The sequence below is a fragment of the Ochotona princeps genome, chromosome 17 (assembly GCF_030435755.1).
Source record: "Ochotona princeps isolate mOchPri1 chromosome 17, mOchPri1.hap1, whole genome shotgun sequence".
NCBI classification, from domain to species: Eukaryota; Metazoa; Chordata; class Mammalia; order Lagomorpha; family Ochotonidae; genus Ochotona; species Ochotona princeps.
The window spans coordinates 36,157,462-36,173,107 of NC_080848.1; the positions used below are offsets into that span (position 1 = coordinate 36,157,462).

The following is a 15,646-nucleotide window of genomic DNA, read 5'->3' on the forward strand; positions in this document are numbered from 1 at the left end:
AACAAATAAATAGTTGCATTTCATTTAGGTCTGTGGTGGGCTTTCTGTTCCATACGACCTCATTTCTTGTGAGCTCTAATTGTCTAAATGAGCACCACGGAATCTATTACCCCAGGAATGCTGAAAGTCTTTATCTCCTAGACTCACGGCACCCCCTTTCTCTGCAGCCTTTGTCTCATCTTCCTCCTCTCCCTAGTTCTATAAAGATGCTCAGCTCCCCAGTCCCTCATTAAGGTGTATTGTCAGGTCCTTATGAAGATGGAGCTGTTATACCAGGAAGAAAGAGAGAGACACACTCGCTTAGAAACCCTGTTCAATGTTTGAATGTTAAATGTGCCATTTTATTATCATTAGGATTGCTCCCACTTAATGAAACAGCATTAGCACGGGTCGGCTGGCCTCCTTGCACTAATTGCTTTGCAAAGGAACAGGCTCATAACCACCCCAGGGTGGGTGGAGGGGTGAGAGGTGTAAGCAGGGATTCCAGCAGGGTGGGGTTCACACAGATAAACCCTGAGCAGGAGGATGTCCAGGTGAGGCCGTCCCAGAGAACAGAACACACAGATACCCCGAGGAGTGAACGATTGAGCCTGGGTGGGATGCGTATGTTAGGAAGGCTCACTGAGGAGGTGGCAACAGGAGCATGAGTCAAAATATTCCCAAAGGAAAGACAACAGAGATGAAATTACTCTGCAGCTGCTGGAGTCCTTAACAGCCTAGGCACATGTATTAGTACTGATTTCTCCAGCGAGGTATAAAAGCCAGCCAATCCTGTCAACCCCACGCCAGATCTATTTTGTGTGGTCTCAGATGGCTCTCTGAACCTCAGCCTCTGTAAAATGGGAGTAATCATTTATATAAAATGGACTAATCATCCTGGCCGCCTACACAGAGCTGTGTGAAGATCAAATGTGCCATTCCTCCTCTTGTCCAATGCACACGTCTGTTGAGCCACTCCGTATTCCAGGCACTGTGCTAGGACATTGTCACAGCTACTGTCACTGCATCAGTGAACAAAGGAGACAAATCGCTGTTCTAAAACAGTACAGGTGTGCATTTGTTTATGCCACCACTTGCCACGCCAGCATCTCAAATGAGTACTGGTTAAAGTCCTGGCTGTTTCACTTCCTGTCTGTGGCCAGACTCACAGAGTTCTAGAGATGGGTTGCCTAATCATATAGATGTCCTTGAAGCTGTTACACTGTACACACAAATGATAAAGATGTCAAATTTTGTGTTTTGTGCATTCTACCACAATTTAAAACATTCTTGTTCTTGTGGTTCTTACAGGACAGTGAGAAGACAGATAAGCAGTACACACAAGTGTCTACCATCATACAAAACGTGTTAATAAGTTGCTCTGGGGAAGGGCACAGTTGAGGGCTGAATCTGGCCTGGTAGCTAGGTGCTTAGGCCAGAATGCCCTGAGGAGGCAGCCTGGCAGCAGAAGAGGAGGAGAAGCTGTGAACCATGCAGATGTTTGGTTGCATGCAGAAGAGTGTTACCAACTGCAACACAAGCTATTGTGTGATCACTGAGGGGGAGAGAAAAATGAGGCGCCAGGAGTGAGCCACGTGAGATCCCACCAGCTCCTAAACTGACACGTTGGGGAAAGGGGTGTTGGGGACGTCCCCATTAGCTGTCTGCAGCTCCCTCTGTGTCTTTGCTCAGTGCCACCCTCCTCCCCCAGCCAGCTGCAGCTTCCCTTCCAAAATATCTAGCCTTGTTCAGCTTGCTGGTAACAGCTAAGGAGGGGACCGAGTGTCTTGCGGAGGCTGGGAAAGGACAAGTGGGGGATGCTACCAAGTCATGCCTGAGCTGGCGAAGGCCTTTACAAATGAGCCCTATGTGTCGCAGAAAAGTAGAGAAGGAGGCTGGCAGCACTGAGTGAGGCAGGGTAGTCTGAGACCAACATGGAGCCAGGCAGCATGCAAGAAGGCAAGCCAGGACCTCCAAGGACACGCAAAGCCAAAGGAAATGGGCGTGGAGCTCCCAAGTGGGAAAAAGCAAGTTTTTAAAGGTTTATTATATTTGCAAGGCAGATAGCATGCAAAAGAACACTAACTCTCATCTGTTGTTTGACTTCCCAAATGCAGGCAATGGCTTGGGGCGGGGGGAGGAGGGGAGGCCAGGCTGAAACCAGGAGCTGGGAATTCAATCTAAGCCTCCCACAAGGGCAGCAGGGACCCAAGCACTTTGAACATCACTGCTGCCCCCCAAGGTCTAGCTGGAGTCAGGCACTAGAGCTGTGGACAGAACCCAGGCACTCCAATAGGGGGTATGGGTATCTTCAGCCTGTGTCTTAACCACCAGGCCAAGCTCCTGCCTGCAATGCGCATGCTTCTTGGTTGGAGCAGGGGAGGAATAGAAGGGAGAAGAGGTGCAGGGAATAGCCTATGGGTGAGCGGGAGAGCAAACATCACTGTAGGAGGAGTTAGAGACACGTTGAGGGTTTCAGTAACATTGAGACTTTGCCCAGACAGACAGATCAGGGTCAGCTGGCTGTAACCCTTTCGCAGGAATGTGGCCAGCCACCCTCTGTCAGGCAGCCCCTATGTATCCTCAAGATGGAAGAAAATAAAAATCAATTGGGCAGACAGTAAGAGACCTCTGAAAGGTTAGCCAGGGTCTGCACAAGCTGCAGGGGAGAGATAAGGGCAATGAAGAGAAAGAGGCCAGTGTGGTTGCCAGCCAGTCTAAGGAAAACAGAGGCAGGCTAAAAATAGAGTGGGGGCAGGGAGGGAGTGAGCCCAACCAGAAAGGCAGGGAGAGCTGAAGCAATCGATGCTTCGCAACACTGACCCAGTTCTTCATGTCGCAGCCTCATAAACCATGGTGGTGGGGAAACAGGGGAAATTGGTGGAGGGAGAAGGCAGGAAAGTCACTGAGTTTCTAAGGGGCAGGAGATGGTGGGGTGTAAGTCAGTGACCACAATGAGGTGTTAGCATGAGCTAGTTATAATAGTGCCAAAGGTTGGTATCTCGGAACAAGTTCAAGAGGTTAGGGAGGGTAAGGCTAATTTGGAACGAGGTTCAGTCATCTAGACAGGTAAAAGCTGGGGGCTGGCATTATGGTTCAGCGTGCAAAGCTGCCGTCTAAAGCACAAGCATTCCATGTGAGTGCCAGTTGGAGTCCTGGCTGCTCCACTTCCAATTCAGTTCCCTGCTAATGTGCCTGGAAAAGCAGTGGAAGATGGCCCGAATGTGTGTGTCTCTGTCACCCATGTGGGTTTGGCCTGGCCTAGATCCAAACCTAATCCAACTGTTGTAGCTATCTGGAGAATGAACCAGTGGATAGGAGATTCTTCTCGTGCTCTCCTTCTCTCTGCTTTTCAAATACATAAATTTCTTAAAAACAAAAAAAGGTAAAAGGAGGCAGCAGGTAGAGTCAGCTTGGAAACAGTGGGCTGGAAAGTGACTTGATGCATTTTATTCCTCAGAAGAGGATCAAAGTGAATTTGCCCATTGCAGTGGAGGGATTTTCACTGCAACAAGAAGGACTTAGGTTAGACATCAAGAAATCCTTCGCACTGGTAGATGTGTGAGATACTAAGTAGGACTTTTTGTTACTCCAGAGATGGAGATCATTTTTCTGCCAAGGGCCACGTGGGTATTTAAAACACCATTCGCAGGTTATACACAGTTACCAACTGAAAAATCAGCCTGCTACACATATATTGAATTTCTAGTCCTGTCTACAGTTGCCTTCTTAGGCCATACCAAATAATTTCACAACCCATGGGCCAGATACGCCCCACCCCTGCCTAAACAGGGTCAATTGGCAGGGTCCTAAGACAAGGAGAAGGTGGGCACCCAGGAGAGCAGGTGGTCCAAAGTGGACAGGGCATGCAGGCCTGGGACAAGGGGCTGGATTCCAGCAAACAGGACCTAGTGGCATGTACCCAACTTTGAATAATAAATAAGCTCAGCCCTGGGGTTCCTCGTAAGCACTGCTCATCTGCATCTTCATTAAGCTTTCTAAATGATTCCGCTTCCCCATCCGCCTTTCCCAGCCCCTGCCCAGCCTGCCCCAAGCATCAGGGTAGCTGATTGCTCATTATTTTAAACTAGATTTGTTTCACCAACATTCAGTGAGGCATGGAGTGGGGGACACAGGAGGGAGGAATGAATCCAAAAGGCAAGTGGAGTGCAGGGCTGGGAAGCGAAGAGCAGGAACCGTCGTGAGCTTCATTCTCTACCATGTTCCAGGGCCAGCACCTTAAGGCAAAAACGGTTTCGCAGATTTCCCCAAATGTGCTGGGTTCAAGTTGCACTCAAATCCCTGGGTTCCCTTACATCTGCTGCCAAGCCCCTGGCAGGCCCCTTGCTCAGCTCCAGCGCAGCCAGCCAGAGCCACTTGAGCAGCCAAACCAACGAGTACAGCCCCCGGGGAAGTTCTCACTTTTTTCCTGAGGCAGGAATTTTGCTATTTTCAAGCAAAAGAAAAAAAAGTCTGCTATGTTTGCAAGGCAAGAACGAGCACCAGGCATATTAGAGGAGCCAGAGCAAGGAAGAAGCAGTCTGAAGGGAGAGCAGCTGCTGTGTGCACAGAGATCCAGCCCACCTTGAAAGAAGAGCCCGGAGACAAGGCAGCCATCAACTTGTCCAAGCAGGCTTGTGGAGGCCGTGCCCTCAGGGCTGGTGAGAACCGGAAGAGGCTGAACAGCTTGGTAGTGGAGGAGTTGGTAGCAAAAAAAACCACCTGGCGAGCTTTGCAAATTATGAAGCTTGCCCCCAATAAATCAGTAAATCAGAATCCCCTGGGAAGAAGACCCCCTGGGCACAGAATTTTTTGAAAAGCTCCTCAATTTCATTTGGCTCCTAGTTTGAACAAACCGACTTTTACATATTCCAATACTCATACCTATACAGTAAAATCAAAGAAATTAAAATACTGACTAGCTATTTGATATTAAGGAACTGATGACTTCTTCTTTTAAAGATCTATTTATTTTTATTGGAAAGTCAGATACACAGAGAGGAGAGAAGAAAAATCTTCCATCCTCTAATTCACTACCCAAGTCTCCCACATGGATGTAGGAGCTCAAGCACTTGGGCCAGCTTGGCTTCTTTCCCAGGCCATTAGCAGGGAGCTAGACTGGAATCGAATGGCTGGACTCTAACCAACGGGCATATGGAATGCTGGCTTAACAGGTGACAGCTTAGCCCACTATGCAACAATACTGGCTCCCTGATTATTTAAAAGATTTTTATTGGAAAGGCAGATTTCTTCACTCAACCCAACAACACAGCTTCAGAGCCCCAGAAGAGTTCCCTGAGCATATGTCTCAGGGCTCTGGCCTCACCTTACCCATCTCTATCTATCCTTAGCCCCTGGGTGAGATATACATCCCAGCTCCAAGTTCTGGACCAAACCTTAGCTCTGACCTATGTCCTTGGTCATGTGACTTAGGCAGTACCTAAAATTTTCCTTCTCCGCAGGTGAATAAGTGCAAATTGATTTTTTAAAGTTCTAGTATATTGTCAAACAGTTGTGTTTATCATTTGTGGGTACCTTTTATGTTGGCTTGAGGGTTTTTTTTAAAGGCAGATTTATAGAGAGATGGAAAGACACAGAGAGAGAGAGAGATCTTCCATCCACGGTGATGGCTGCAGCTGAGCTGGTTTCAAAGCCAGGAGCTTCTTCAGGTCCCCCACACGGGTACAGGGTCCCAAGACTTTGAATCATCCTCTACTGCTTCCTAATGCCACAAGTGGAGGGCTGGGTTGGATGTGGAGTAGCTAAAACACAAATTGGTGGTAATATGGGATTTGACCCTAGCAGGCAGATGATTAGCCTGTTGAGCCACAGTGCCTGCACATCCCTGTCCCCAACTGTTTTTTGTTTGTTTGTTTGTTTGTTGTTTTTTTTAAGAATAGTGTTATTTTGTTTGAGGGACATATACTCAAGTATTTCCTCATGAAGTGATATCAGATCTAGGGTCAGCAAAAATAATCTGTCAAAAGGAATGAGGAAATATGTTGGGGGCATGGATGAAGTGAGATTCACCTTGCTAACAACCAAGCCTGCATGGCGAGGAAACAGGCTTTTCAAGTATTCCTTTCATTTCCTGTACAGCAGCCCAAGCAACAGCTCCTAACAGTGCTTCTAACAAGCAGCCAGGCAGAGCAGTCCTGAGCCAAGCGTTAGGGAAGACAGGAACCTCCTTGGAGCTGATCTCCATAACCTGCTCTGAGGAGAACAGGTTTGCAGACCCGAAAATAAAGAGGGGCTGGCCCTGGCATCCTGTGCCCTGGGCCCAGGCAGCACAGCAGGGACCACTTAGGAGAAAATAAGCAGCAATTAGAGATGCAATCGGGGGCGTGAGGGCTGTGCTAGCTTCTTGCGTATATTCCACACAACCTCTGGGGACCCACAGCCCCCACTCTGTGCATCAAGCCTGGTACCCCAACTGAGATGAGCAGCCTGCTTGAGGCACCCAAGGCAAACTATCAGCCTGGCCCTTCTCTCTCCCACCTGCCTGGCTCCACAGGGAGCCAGACTCCTATCTCAGACAGCACCCCACTGCCATCACCACTGCTTCCCCAAGCTGTCCCTGCCCCAATAGGCACATCTGCCTCTGCCAGGGAAAACTGGCCCAGCTGACCGTTCCGGAAGGGGAGAGGAGGCCAAGTGTCAGGTCCCAAAATCACAGGCACCCCAGCACCCACTGACATTGTCAGGGAGAAAAGGTCTTGACCCTATTTGCTTATCGTACCTGTAATGAACAAATCCCGCATTCCCAAGTCTCCCCATACAGAATAAGGAGGGCATCTCACCCATCCCCATTGTCTCCACGTGCTCTCAAGTAGAACTATGTGCGTAGTCCAGGTAAACGCCCCACCTTGCAGTGGACCGCAGTCCCACACTGGGCACCACCAGCTGGGCCCTCTTGCTCCTTTGAGGCTCTATCAGCTTCCTCTGCTCCACTCCATCACCTCCCTCTGCTAGCCTCTGGGGGCTGGGGGTACAAGAGGGCTGGAGGGGATTAAGAGAGTTTTGGGATCAGTGCCTGCCATCACCCGCTGCCGTGAGTTATTTCAGCGCCAATGTTTGTCTCGAGCTGATTATTCCAGCCCGAGAACAGGTGGAGCAGCCTGCGGTGGCTTATTCGTCAGCCAAGGCCATCTGTTCCCAACAAGCTGAGATTTGTAGCTGATTTCTACTGGGGAGCAAGGAGTGGGGGTGGGGAAGGAGGTGGAGATCATGAGGGGTGGGGTGGGGTGAGGACTGACTCCTCTCAGACTTTCCGGGGGTGCCCCCTGTGCTATGGATACCTCCTTCTGTGCTCAGAGAATCTCACTGGTCACCTGACTTGGCAATAATCTGTTTTCCATGGGGGGTAAGGATGAAATGAAGTATTAGAAGCAGGAATCTGCCAGCCAGGTACAAACTTTGGCCACTGAGCCATGTTCTCTTACAGATCTTAGAGAAAATAAAATATAAAACCATGGCACCAATATTCTTAATGACATTCTCAATTCTTGGCTCCTCATTCTAGTTCTAGAATCAGCCCCTTCATCAACACAAACGGCTTCACCTGCGGGGCTCCGGGCTGTGAGGGAAGGCAAGATCTAGATGCTCACCCCCACCCCCACTACTCCACCTTCCAATCTGCTCCTCTTCCAGCTTCCACTTGCAGCCATGCCAAGAGATGCCTGCTGCTTTAAGAATGGCTTTCCCTGAACAAGGCATCTAAGCAGTTTCTAAGCTGCTTTGCCACATGGTTTACCCCCCTCGGCTAAGATTTATATCTATGAAATTCCATGAAAGAAACTACTCATGCAGTCACACAAACATGACAGTTTGGGGCCTACTTTGGCACTGGTGCACACACCTGTATTGACTTAAGGAGAAAACTTAAAAAAAGATTGGGTACCAGTGTTGCAATGCAGTAGGTTAAGCAATGGCCAGCACTGGTTCAAATCCTGGCTGCTCCATTTCCAATCCAGTTCTCTGCTAATACACTTGGAAAAGTAGTGAAGGATGGCCCAAGTGCTTGATCCCCTGCCACCCATATGACAGATCTGGGTAGAGTTCCTGGCTCCTGGCTTTGGCCTGGTCAAGCCTAGTCTGTGGCAGCCGTTTGGGGATTGAACCAGCAGATGGAAGAACTCTCTGCCTCGCCTGCTAATAAATATTTTTTAAAAAGAGATTATGGGATCTAGTGTTACAGTTCAATGGCTAAATCCTTGCCTTGCGAGTGCCAGGATCCATATGGGTGCTGGTTCATGTTCTTCTAGCTGCCCCACTTCCCATCTAGCTCCCTGTTTATAGTCTGGAAAGGAGGAGAATAGAGGATGGCCCAAAGCCTTGGGACCCTGTGCCTGCGTGGGAGACTCGGAAGAGGCTTCTATCTTCGAATCAAACAGTTCCAACTATTGTGGCCACTCGGGGAGTGAATATGTGGATGGGAGATTTTTCTGTCTCTCCTTCTCTCTGTAAATCTGCCTTTCCAATAAAAATAAATAAATCTTTAAAAGAAAAAAATGATGTAGCGACTTACATTAGAAGCACAGGCTCTCCATCTATAACCCCCTACAGTTTTCAGAGGTCCCTAGTTATGCAATGATCCACATTTTCCCATGTACTTTTTTTTTTTTTTAAGATTTATTTTATTTTTATTACAAAGTCAGATATACTGAGAGGAGGAGAGACAGAGAGGAAGTGGAGCTGCCGGGATTAGAACCAGCGGCCATATGGGATCAAGGCGAGGACCTTAGCCACTAGGCCACACTGCCGAGCCTTCCCATGTACTTTTGTCACATGCACAGGTGATCTTAGAGGCTCAAGAACAGAGCTGGGAGACCACCTTCTGTTCTGGTTGGTTCTCTAGTCTTTGTTTACCAGTCCCTGGAAGCAGAACCTTTTCTGTCATTAAACCTGATTCAGTGGTTGAGCTCATGGCTCACCAGAGAGAGCAGCCCACCATCCCCAACTGAGCTGTGGGACCCACCGAGGCAATGCCAGACCCTTGTGCGTCCAGTGTAGATGCCTTCAGGGGACAACCACTCACCAGGACCACTCCAATGCTCTCCGCAGCACAGTGGTCCCACTGGAGCCAGAAGCGGCCCTCAAAAAGGGTGCCAACCTGCAAGTAATGCCTGGCCCCAGGGTCACAACATGCCAGGAGACCCATGTCATCCAGACACACATGTTAATATTTGCCTGGCTACTAGACACTGACCTTTCAAAGAGCGAATGTTTCTGAATCCATTGGCTGCTTCTTTCCCATAAGCAGAATCTTTGTTTTGTTAAAAACCCTTTACAAAAAATCCTCCACTTTAAAATTCCCTAGAGTTGGGTTCGGCAGCGTGGCCTAGTGGCTAAAGTCCTCGCCTTGAACGCCCCGGGATCCCATATGGGAGCCGGTTCTAATCCCGGCAGCTCCACTTCTCATCCAGCTCCCTGCTTGTGGCCTGGGAAAGCAGTTGAGGACGGCCCAATGCATTGGGACCCTGCACCCACATGGCAGACGCAGCAGAGGTTCCTGGTTCCCGGCTTCGGATCAGCACGCACCGACCCGTTGCGGCTCACTTGGGGAGTGAATCATCGGATGGAAGATCTTCCTCTCTGTCTCTCCTCCTCTGTGTATGTCTGACTTTGTAATAAAATAGATAAATCTTTAAAAAAAATTCCCTAGAGTCTTCTCTTCCCAAATCCATTTGCTTCTTCTCCTAGTCAGATCACAAATGTGGCACTGAACATACAAAAATTTATAAAATGTGGATGCTCTGACTTTTAAGCCACCTCAAATATAATTTGCCTCAATGGTGTCAAAACGTAATGTCCTTTTAAACTTTTTTTAAAAATATAAAACTGTCATAGCTGACTTTTGATACTGAAAGCAAATTCTATCTTCACATACAAGCATTCTGCCCAGGATAACTATGTCACCAATTTCATTCACAAGGCACACACCCTTTTTGGAATTTTCCCTAAAAATGTGACCCATCCCTGGGATACAGGCTATAGAAAATTCAATTTCTCTGTCAAATTTCTTCTAAGCACATCTAGTATCCTTGTTAACGCCAAGATGGCTATCGCTTTGAAAATCTCTCCTCTCAGATCCAATTGCAGAGAAAGGCCTGAATCGTTCTGTTGTGGTTTCATGATATGAGGCTGAAGTGAATATAGCTCAGAATATGCATTCTGGGCCATGTGGGAGCGTTATTCATATTGTTGGCAATGTGGGAGGGACGTGCCAATGCAATAATGTTTGAAGGCAACATGCGCTGAAATTTGTAAAGAGCGTGGCGAATGTGTGGTAGGTGTTTCTCCCCTCAGTTGCCCAGAAGTGTTTCCTTCCTCAGGAATGTCAAGCACACAGCGACTTGGGACTCTCCGCCCCTCCCTGCCCAATATGGGCCTGGACGCCTAGCCAGGGGCCAAAGCACTTACCTGGGAAGATGCTGCCTGGGTTTCCTCAGAAGTCGACACTTTCTGAACTTAGGATGGTGAGGAGGGTGACAAAGTCCCCATGCGTGTGCACTCTTATCTGGCCTTCATCACGAGACCGGGCGGGCTCCTTCAGCCCCGTCACTGCCTCAGCCTCGGCTCAGGTCACGGACTTTCCAGAAGCCCCGAAAAAGGCGGGAAAAAGCACTACCCAGTTGCCTAGGGGGCAGGCGTATCCTCATTAAAAGGGCGACGCCTGGGCAGGGCCCTTCGCTGCTATTTAAGACAGCTATCTATTGCCCTCTTAAGGGGCGTGGCTTCTAGGAAGTGTGGGTGGAACCTTCAGACGGGGAAGAGCCAAACATATACATATGCAAATAAATCTGAATATGGTAATAACTTGGTTCCCAGTGAACTGCAGGTGTCCAGGGAACCTGCCTGGACGAAGCAGGCAAGGAGGAAAGAAAATGAGAGGATACCAGGAGGAAAAGGAGCAACTGGACAAGCAGACTGGGAGAAGACATCTCTTTCCCAGCCCCAGAATAGTGCAGTTCCACTGGCACCACCCGTGGGTCTCCTCAATAGGGGGTGGTTGAAGGGTTGGGACTGGAAGATCCTATTGACTGGAGTAAAGAGCTCTGAATTTAAGAGTCAAAAGGATCATGCTGGAAGATAGCTTTGAAAAGTGGCTGAACTTGGTACATTACCAAGCACATTCCTGACTGCCCACCCAGTTGGAGGTTTTAGACAGGACTATGCCCTAGGGGAAGATGAAAGGAGTTAGGGTGGTGGCCAGTTAGTAGGCAAGGACAAATCGCTGTGGACTGCCTTGGAATGGGTTGCCTTATAAAAGGTGATGAAATGTTCCAGCTTCCCTGAGAACTGGCTCAGAGGAAGTGAAAGGGGTAGCAGACAAGACTAGGGTGAGATTTAAGACAGTTCTCCCAGGGATGACAATGGAACCCTACAGTCTCAGTCCCCTCCCTTCTGCTTTTGCAGCCTTTGGGGCTCCATCTCCTTCAGGTTCCGCACAGCTTGCCTGGAGGACTGGGACGAACGAAGTGATTTTGAAAAATCCCCATGTTTCAGGTGGGAGGCTCTTGGCCTGGATGGGCCTCCTGCGCTGTCTGCTGAGGGTTAGGGCTGAGGACCACAACTGCTCCGGCTCCTAGGCCGTGGGGCTGGTGGTGGTGTAACAGTAGTTGTGGCACCTCTCGCAACACGCTCCCTGCCAAATTGATTCAAATTGGCTTGGATATGAACATATGATTAAAGGAGCAGAGCGATTCATTTATCAGGAGAGATTAAAGAGCAGCATCTGCGCAGCCTAGCTGGGGGACAATTAAGGAGCAAATCGCTAAGTGTCTGTGCCACCAGGCATGGGGGCAGGGGACGTGGTAGGGAGAAGACAACTGGGATCATCTACCAAGGGGACACAAGGACAAAATGAGACAAGTGGGGGTGGGGGTTCACTGCTTGATGCTGTCGACTCTGGAGTCCCACCAGGCCAGAGCTCCCCCCTCTGTCCCACAGGGAGAAGTCGGAGCAATCCTGAAGTCTACAATTAGAGGGGAATATCGAGGAAGTGCCTCTCGAGCCTGGCACAGGGCAGATCTGCTGCTTCGTAGGAAGCCCATGCATTTTAGCAACCAGAACTGCTGCAAGGGTACAGGCAAGGGCAAGGGCACAGTCAAAATGAAAATGCACTTTGGTGACCCTGTAGGTCTCTGGATGCCTGAGGAGAACTGACACCCACTCCTTTCAAGCATGGAGCTCAGCGCCCTGGCCAAGAGGCTTTGCTTAGAGAAGGACCATGGCACATGGAGCGAAGTCCTCTGTCCTCCCCAGACGGCCTATGGCACATTTGTATCACCATCTCCCCTACCTCAGGACCTTCACATAAACACCTCTTTCTTCCTGGTATGGTTGTCCCCCAGAGTGTCTGCCTGTGGAGGCATTATCCTTTCTTTCAGCCCCAGCTCAAAAAAACTTCCCCAGTCCCCTCCTCCCATCCAAAGAGAATGCGTCTCTCCAAAACATGCCCAAAGTAACATCTTTGCTCTTCGATAACATCTCATGCAATCACTTCACACGGCTCTGCTGCAGCTCTAGACCACAGTCCCTGAAGGACGCGCACTATTCTCCCTCATCCACAGGAAGCTGGCAAACACTGGCAGGCGCAGTGTCTATGTTGTGCCTGAACGTATCCATACCTAGGACCTAGACTGGTGCCTGGAGCCCAGCTGGCAGCCGTGAAATACTTTTCCAAAGCTGAGCAAATGAACACTCACATTTTTGGATGTGGACAAAGACCTCTCACCCTAGGCCAAGGTAGTGGAGGTTGGTGTTGGATTTTTCCTTTCTGTCCAGCAGAGGCCTGACTCATGTGGGTGCACAGAGCAAGGAAGCAGTCTGCAGACAGCAGGGAGTCAGTCCCGCTACTAGCATGACTAGTAGTGGAACTAAGCTGAGGCTGTGCCAATCTGAACCACACCTCGCACATCCCATCCCTCACCTCCACCTGCCCTGAGGGAGCTGCCAAAGCTCTCTGAGAAGCAGAGGGCAGAATGAGTTCTCCACACTCTCAGACCACTGTCCCTGGGCCTGAAGCAACAGCAGGAAGTCAGCATCATCAGGAGGAAAAGGACCTTTATTCCATACCTCAGAGAAGCGGGGGAGAGAGCACAGGCCAGGGAGTCCAAATCAATTGCAAGAGACAACGAGACAGCAGATGGAAGCAGCACCAGACACTGCCCTTGGGCCCCTGGAGGAGCTGGTGGGACAACCTTTGGGGTGGGGGCTGGGCCATTCAGACTGCAGGTAGTCCAGTCTGGGAGGAGAATGTGGGGGCAGGGAGATGGGAAAAAGAAAAGAAAGCAGGCTCAGGTCATAGGGCAGGAACTCATATCCAGTCCTCCTCTGCACTGGCCAGCAAGCCCCCTCCAGTTCCTCCGTTGGCCAGCCCTTAGCCCCAGACCTTCCCTCTCATGGGGAGCTTACAGCCCAGGCTGTAAGAGGACAGGGGTGGGAGGGAGGCAGTGCTAAGTCCCATGGCTCGCATAGGTGGAATGGGTTTTCTTTTAAATAGGTCATTGCACTTCACACACTGCTGAGCGGGGAGGGGCGAGGGGGGCTGGTGCACTGCTTCCCCTCTGCGTGGGGCTCGTTTGGCCCCAACCAGAAGCACCTGAGGGCTCTCCCCGAGCTGACTCTTGGATGCTAGTTCCCGATTCTGCCCGGCAGCCTCTCCAGCTGTGCAGAGAAAGGGGCCGCCTTCCCAGGAGTGAAGCCTGGAGAGGAGATTTCCCGGTGGTTCCCTGGGTGTGGGTGGGGGGAGGCCCAGCTGCTGCCGTCGCCCCCTCCCACTCCCAAGGATGCAGCTGCTATGGAGAGGTTGGGGATTTAAATTAAAAAGTAAAAAGACAGCAGGCACTGAGAAAAGAAAGCCCTCGCCCTCTCCTCCGGGTGGACCGGCAACTGAGACTGTCCCAGTCCTCCGTCCCTGAGCAGGAGGCCCCAAGCCGGAGGTCAGTGGGCCAACTCCATGAGGCGCCAGGTCACCTGGCAAGACGGTGCCATGGGCCAGGGTGCAAGCCAGCGGTGCTGCAGCTTTGAGGAAGGGAGGAGTCCACAGTTCTTTTCAGAAACTCTCTCCCACCTCTTCCGTGTGGTGACGTCAGACACCCACAGCCTGGTGGAGAGCCACCCCACGCTGAAGGGGGTCAGCATGTTCCATGTAGAGCAGCAGTCAGCTGGGGGGTAGGGACTGATGCCCCTCACTGCCACCTCCTGGGCTGCAAACAGCTCCCCAGGGTTATGCGTGGGTCTCTGTCAGCTTGGCCTCTGTGTCGCTGTCGCTGGTATAGTTATGGGAGTATTGGGCTCTGGAGGTGCTGTCGACGGGGTCGGGCTCATCATCTGACCGGTCATGGGCAGGGGACTTCCAGTAGCCGGTGGGGCTGCAGGGCAAGAAAGGTTAAAGACACAGGTGAGTATCCCTCCTCCCCTTCAAGCACCAAAGCCCCTGCCTCTAAGGAGAGCAGCAGAGCCTGTCAGACCCCCAACCAGAGCAACACAGGGCCAAGCAGAAACCAAGCCTGGCTTTACCTAGAAGGCACTGCAAACAGCACAAGGGGCAAGTGGCTTTACCCCACGAAAGATTAAAAAAAAATCCCAGGAAAGGGATGCTGACACACATGGGGCTCAGACATGAGTGAGCTTGGGACATCAGGATCCTCTGCCCTGGACATTTTGATCTAGCAGCTCCTGGGTGGAACTCGGGATTCTACACATCCAATACCCAGAAGGTGCATGACCTACCCAGGCCTTGGTGGGGGTCTATGACTAAGAGCTGTGGGGCTCCTGGACAAGTTATTCCTAAAGAGGTTCCGGTTTTTCTGTGAGGAGGTGTTTTCCTCCTTCCCCACGTCTTTCTTAGACCCTGACTTCGTAAGTCCTGTGAGAATTTCTTACGAGGTATACAGGCTCAGGTAGTAGGGATGGCAAGGCACATTTCAGTGTGGCCTAAAGGGAATGATCCCTTTTCTTGGCATGACCACCCAGCACCGTGGAACCTTCATCAGGCTCTGGGCACTGTGGCTCCAGCTGTCCTGTGTGTGGAGCAGCCTGGCCCCCCGCAGGGAGTCAGATTCTGACACCTGACAAAGGAAGACAGGGTCACATCTTCTATGTATTTCCTGTACACAGGAATTCTGGGAGTCCAACTGCCTGTAATTCTGCCTTAAGAATGTGAGGAAAGGACCCAGTGCAATGGCTCAATGGCTAAATCCTCGCCTTGCAAGCAGTGGGATCACATATGGGAGCCGGCTCCCTGCTTGTGGCCTGGGAAAGCAGTAGAACATGGCCCAAAGCCTTGGGAACCTGCACCCGCATAGGAGACTTGGAAGAAGCTCCTGGCTCCTAGCTTCAGATCAGCTCAGCTCCAGCCATTCATGAAGAGTGAACCAGCATCATTCTCTTTCTAAATTGCCTTCTCTCTGTAGATCTGCCTTTCCAATAAAAATGAACAAATCTTAAAAAAGATGAGAAGATTCCAGTTTCCTGGCCCTTTGAGAGTTTCAGCCCCAAACGCAAGGAGGAAGGCGGGGCTTCACCAAGAAAGACACATTCTTGGTTTTCTCCAAGGTTTCCATGAGATCCAATAGGCGGCACAGAGTTCTGTGTAGGAGCCGTGAACCTAGGCATCCTAGCTCTGCCATCTGATTCTGTATCATGACCCTGGGAAGTA

General features: G+C 50.4%; 1 protein-coding gene across 8 annotated transcripts in view; it reads right to left on the reverse strand.

The window, feature by feature from the left end:
• Nucleotides 1-13,027: 13,027 nt before the first annotated feature.
• The window catches only part of MYO18A (myosin XVIIIA), a 94,046-nt gene continuing 91,427 nt past the window's right edge, over nt 13,028-15,646 (reverse strand). For 4 of the 8 annotated variants that reach the window (XM_058676712.1, XM_058676710.1, XM_058676711.1 and 1 more), the window contains one exon: nt 13,028-14,357. In XM_058676712.1, the coding sequence (XP_058532695.1) occupies nt 14,213-14,357 (145 nt within the window). In that variant the 3' untranslated portion in view covers nt 13,028-14,212. The remainder of the gene's footprint in view (nt 14,358-15,646) is intronic. The other 4 variants (XM_058676708.1, XM_058676707.1, XM_058676709.1 and 1 more) reach the window with 1 other exon arrangement.